Source organism: Cebus imitator, unplaced genomic scaffold, assembly GCF_001604975.1.
Source record: "Cebus imitator isolate Cc_AM_T3 unplaced genomic scaffold, Cebus_imitator-1.0 Scaffold0, whole genome shotgun sequence".
NCBI lineage: Eukaryota > Metazoa > Chordata > Mammalia > Primates > Cebidae > Cebus > Cebus imitator.
This window is the reverse complement of record NW_016107315.1, coordinates 14,404,846-14,410,356: the sequence shown is the minus strand read 5'-3', so window position 1 is coordinate 14,410,356 and position 5,511 is coordinate 14,404,846. Positions and strand designations below refer to the sequence as shown.

The following is a 5,511-nucleotide window of genomic DNA, read 5'->3' as shown; positions in this document are numbered from 1 at the left end:
GTTTGCCCCAGGCCATCCAGCTTCTCATGGGCCCAGGGCAGACCTTGGGAGTAGGCGGTCCTGGGTTCCAGAAGGGCTCCCATGCCCCTGTCTTATTGTTCTGTCAACAGGACATTTACGGGGGGAGTTGTTGATTCTGGGTCTTTTAGGGGACTCTGTGATTAAGAAACAGCAGGGATGTTGCAACAGCAGGGATGAGGTGGGCCTGGGGAGGCTCAGTGGCGGGTCTTCATTCCTAGCTGCTGACCTGGTCTGCCTTGAGATAAAGGCTAAGACCCAGAGAGCGGACCATGTCCGAGGGGTCAAAGCGACTGAGGCGTCGGGGCAGTGGGGCATAACCGAACGCGAAACGCCAACCGAGACTGAAGCACGGGTTTCTCGGGCCAGCCCACGCCTCCTGCCTCAGCTCAATGCCACTCCCTCCCCGCCAAGTGGCTCTCCGCTCTGGAGGCGGGACCGAGCTCTCCGGTGGCCCCTGGAAGCTCGCGGCGGAGAGCTCTGGGAGGCTGGGAGGGGAGTGAGGGGAGGGGCGCGGACTGGGCAGTCCAAAGAGAAGGGGGCCTTTAATAGGCTCGTCCGGCGCCTGGCTTGGCTTGCTGCGCTGCGAGTGGCTGCGGCTGCGAGAAGCCGCCCGGCACCTCCCGCTAGTTCTGCGCTGCAAATCCTCGTCCTTGCACTTGACAGCGATTGTACTTAAGCTCCCAGGGCGCGCTTTGCTTGGAAAGGCACAGGTAGGAAGCGCGGGCTGCCGGGTGCACGCTCGCAGCCCTGGGAGGAGTCTCCCTCCCGTGGCTCTCCTTTCTGGGAGCTGCCGGCTGTCCCGGAGCGTTGGCAGTTCCAGAGTGCGGGCTGCAAGGAGACCGTGTCCGCGGCCGGAGAGCCCGGCCCAACCCCTTCCCAGAGCGCGGCGGTGCGCTGGCAGAGGCGCCATGCTGCTTCTGGGCATCCTAACCCTGGCTTTCGCCGGGCGAACCGCTGGAGGCTCTCAGTCAGAGCGGGAGGTAGTGGTTCCCATCCGACTGGACCCGGACATCAACGGCCGCCGCTACTACTGGCGGGGTCCCGAGGACTCCGGGGACCAGGGACTCATTTTTCAGATCACAGCATTTCAGGAGGACTTTTACCTACACCTGACGCCGGATGCTCAGTTCTTGGCGCCCGCCTTTGCCACTGAGCATCTGGGCGTCCCGCTCCAGGGGCTCACCGGGGGCTCTTCAGACCTGCGACGGTGCTTCTACTCCGGGGACGTGAACGCAGAGCCGGACTCGTTCGCCGCTGTGAGCCTGTGCGGGGGGCTCCGCGGAGCCTTCGGCTACCGAGGCGCCGAGTATGTCATTAGCCCGCTGCCCAACGCTAGCGCGCCGGCGGCGCAGCGCAACAGCCAGGGCGCACACCTTCTCCAGCGCCGGGGTGTCCCGGGCGGGCCCTCCGGAGACCCCACCTCTCGCTGCGGGGTGGCCTCGGGCTGGAACCCCGCCATCCTGCGGGCCCTGGACCCGTACAAGCCGCGGCGGGCGGGGTTGGGGGAGAGTCGCAGCCGGCGCAGGTCTGGGCGCGCCAAGCGCTTCGTGTCCATCCCGCGGTACGTGGAGACGCTGGTGGTGGCGGACGAGTCAATGGTCAAGTTCCACGGCGCGGACCTGGAGCATTATCTGCTGACGCTGCTGGCGACTGCGGCGCGACTCTACCGCCATCCCAGCATCCTCAACCCCATCAACATCGTTGTGGTCAAGGTGCTGCTTCTCAGAGATCGTGACTCCGGGCCCAAGGTCACCGGCAACGCGGCCCTGACGCTGCGCAACTTCTGTGCCTGGCAGAAGAAGCTGAACAAAGTGAGTGACAAACACTCCGAGTACTGGGACACCGCCATCCTCTTCACCAGGCAGGTGAGTTGATCTGCGGTCACTTTGCACCCAGATAGCCCTAGCCCTGCTACAGTCACCTTCCCTAGCACTCCAAATCCCCTTTGTATCGTGCGATGCCCCCGAGTTTAAACCTCATTGATCTCTTCCGACTCCAATTCTGGAGTTTCCAGGGAGAGACCTCTCCTAGGCTCCGCGGAGCGGCGGCTCACGTGCATCTGGGCCGTTGGAGTAGAGCCTGCGCTTTCCGAAGGTGTTGGCCTGCCGCGGCCAATCAGCGCCTCCTGGATCAGGCGCCAAGGGGCCGGAACCCAGGAAGTTGCCGCCCCGGAGCCGCAGTTTGTGTCCAAGACCGATAGGAGACGCTCTGAGGAAGGTGTTGGAGAGGGCGGAAACGGCCCGCCCCTATTGCATGGGCGGCCGAGTCTTCTCTGACTCCTTCTGAGGTCTCCTTTCAAGGGTTGTAGAACTGGAAGGTAATCCAAGGTCAGCGCCTGCTACATTTCTCTCGGGTAACATGTTGTTTTCTCTCTGTACTGGGCCTGGAAAGCCCGGACTGGGATGGACGGAATCATTGAGATATTTTGTGGGTTGCAGTGACAGGCCAGAAAGTACTGTGAGCATCCCTCCTTCACTGCCGCTTCTACAGCCTTCTCTGCTGGGCCTGGCCCAAGAGGCTTCCAGACCATTCTGAGCAGGCAGCGCAGTTAGGGCACCCGTCTGGAGCTGGGACTGTTTCACTCGGAGTTTCAAGTAGAGTTTCACTTGGAGCTGAGTTGGGAAAATCTCTTCCAATTTTCCTGTATCCTTGCTGTCAGAGGGTGACCCGTTTGCCCAGATGTATACTACAGAGCAGAGCAGGCACGGTTGCTCCTGCTCCCAAGTCACTAAAATTCCTATGACCGCACTTGACTTCAGGGCTTCAGCGTCTGCCCTTGCTGGGGTGGAAGTGGTGTGAGCTTAGTCAAGAGTATTTGGAGATTCCAGCTGTAGAGTTAGAAGGAAACTGAGTATTGGGATTAGAAGGATGGACCCAGACCAGGAAGCAGCCCTGCCTTTTGCAAAAACTCTATGTCAAATAATTCTATGTCAAAGGAGCAATAACTGTGAGCATTTAGATTCACAGGTATTGGAGTGATTGGGTGCTGCGGAGTATTTGGATTATTGAAATTTCTCAGACACAGGAGGCTGGGAAGAGAAGGGCCATCCAAGTGAGCTGCTGCTTCTGATTTGGGGGGCTGTGACTTGAATCTGTGCCATGCTCTTTTTTTGTTATTATCATAACCACAGCATTCTGGGAATGGCATGAAATCCTTGGTTACCTCTTGGGGCTCTAACTCTCCACTGTTTCCAAATGGTCACTCAAAGTTGGACTGGTGCACACAGGCTGGAGCTGGAGTCTTCCACAGTAACCCATCTGGCACAGCTAGCCCCTTCCTGGACTTGAACTTCCTCCTTTCCCAGCCTTCTTCTCCTCCCGCCACCTGGTTTCTCTAGGGAAGTATTTGGCCTGAGTCTGTTTCCTTGTGCTCATTCTTCCAACTGAGGTCTGCTGCGCTGCCACTGCCCAGCCCCTGCAAGCACTGCCTGACTCACGGGGAAGCTGCAAAGGAGGTGGCTTCGACCTCTGCACACAGACCTGCTTGGCAGTTAGATTGCTGGGGTTTGAAATAAAGCAAAGGCCAAGAACAGGATATCTTAATGGGCAAAGCAGCTGTTGCCCCATCCACTACCTGGGCTGACCCAGTAAAGGTCGCTCACTGGCTGCAAAACAAAAGACCTCAGCGTCTGCAGCCTAGTGGTGAAGGCTGGTTTCTGGAGTCAGCCCTAAGAAGAGAACTCCTGCTGGGAAAAGGGACCGTGCCATCAGAAGGAGCCCGCCGTTTGAAGAAGAAGCAATCAAACAGCTTGACAGCTTCTATTTCTCAGTGGTGTGTGCTCAACGCCCCGAGGGCTGTGTTGTCCGTGCATAATGGGTACAAGATGCATGACCACTGGGTCAGAAGCAGTGATGTGCAAGATGTGACTTTTAGAAGCTGCCTTCCCCTTAGGCGTCTAGAAAGCAAAGCCTGAGTGGGGCTTCAGTGTTGGCAGGGCCGCCATCAAGGTATGTACTTTACGCTTTAGAGTAAACACCTCTCCCCCACCTCCTCACCAGCTCAGACTGCATTCTGAGAGTCTCAGGATCTTCTCAGTCCTGAACTCTCTGGGAGAAGGTACAGTATTCGATAAGAACAGGAGCGAGTTGCTGCTCTTTCTAAGATTAAGGTAGCTGCAGTCCCCAGAAACCATAACTGTCCAGAAAGGGGAATACAGTGGTTATACAAGAAGTATTTTGACAATTTGAGGAGTTTACTTAAAGATTCAGAATAAGTTCATGGAGAAAAGTGCACATCTGATTTTGCAAAGTGATCGGCCTCCAGGCTCATAACAGCAGGGTGAGGTCAGCACAGGACTGGAACCAGAACCCGTGAAGAACTAGAGCCAGAGTCTTTCTCATTTATTTCTAGGAGGAGAAAAGTTTCTTTGGTTTCTTGTTGCATTGGGTGTTAGGAGCCAGGTACTTAATGCTGAGGCTTGGTAGGCCCTCATTCCCTGAGACTTCTCTGTCTTTAGGTCCAATAACTGCCGTTTGGGTAACCCTTTGTGGTAGAATGGCTTTCATTCATTTATTTGTACTCTCTTTTAGTACTTGTTGAGCATTATTTATTATTATTATTATTATTTTTTTCATTTTCTACACTTTTATTTTGTGGTGATTGTGAGACAAACACAGTCCAAACAACAGACTTCTTGTCCTGCCCTCCCAACAGCTATCTGACTCCATAGCTTGTGCACCCCATTACAGCAGGTGTCAGGCTGGCATAAAGGCTCCTCACCAGGATTCCAGTTTATCCTTCTCAATCTTTTTCTCATCTCTTAACAAAAATGCCACTTGAGCATGATTTATTATTATTTCTAGGTACTACCCTGGGCTGTGGAGCTACAAATAGTAATCAAATGTGGCCTAGGCCGGGTGCGGTGGCTCACACCTGTAATCCTGGCACTTTGGGAGGCCGACGCGGGCGGATCTTGAGGTTAGGAGATCAAGACTATCCTGGTCAACACGGTGAAAGCCCATCTCTACTAAAAATACAAAAATTAGCTGGGCATGGTGGTGCGTGCCTGCAGTCCCAGCTACTCGGTGAGGCTGAGGCAGGAGAATTGCTTGAACTGGGGAGGCGGAGGTTGCAGTGAGCAGAGATGTCGCCAACTGCACTCCAGAGACTCCATCTCAAAAAAAAAAAAAAAAAGTGGCCTCCGGTCACCAGGAATTCACCTTGTAATAGGAGCTTACAAGACAACGACTAATTTCAATAGGATGTACTAAGTGCCAGACCAGCCCTGTTGGGAAGGAGGGGCGTTCTCCGGAATGCAGAATGTGAAGCTGAGGAAGCACTCCAAGGGGTGGGAGCAGGAAGGGGAGCGGGGGCTGCAGAGGGGAGCTGCTTCCTGTGTCGTCAGATGCACTCTCCTCCGTTTCACTGTCTGCTTTGCTATCTGTGACCTTTCTTCCTTTGGATTGATTTTATTTTTTTTAAGGACTTGTGGTTTATGGTTTTACTGTCTGCTTCTTCATTTATTTCTAGAATTTTCTTTCTTTTTTTTT

General features: G+C 54.9%; 1 protein-coding gene across 1 annotated transcript in view; it reads left to right on the top strand.

Annotated features, from left to right (window-relative positions):
* The first annotated feature begins 542 nt into the window (after positions 1-542).
* The window catches only part of ADAMTS15 (ADAM metallopeptidase with thrombospondin type 1 motif 15), a 27,744-nt gene continuing 22,775 nt past the window's right edge, over positions 543-5,511 (top strand). Inside the window, exon 1 of the mRNA XM_017523342.2 lies at positions 543-1,886. Coding sequence (XP_017378831.1) covers positions 930-1,886 — 957 coding nt within the window. The 5' untranslated portion in view covers positions 543-929. The remainder of the gene's footprint in view (positions 1,887-5,511) is intronic.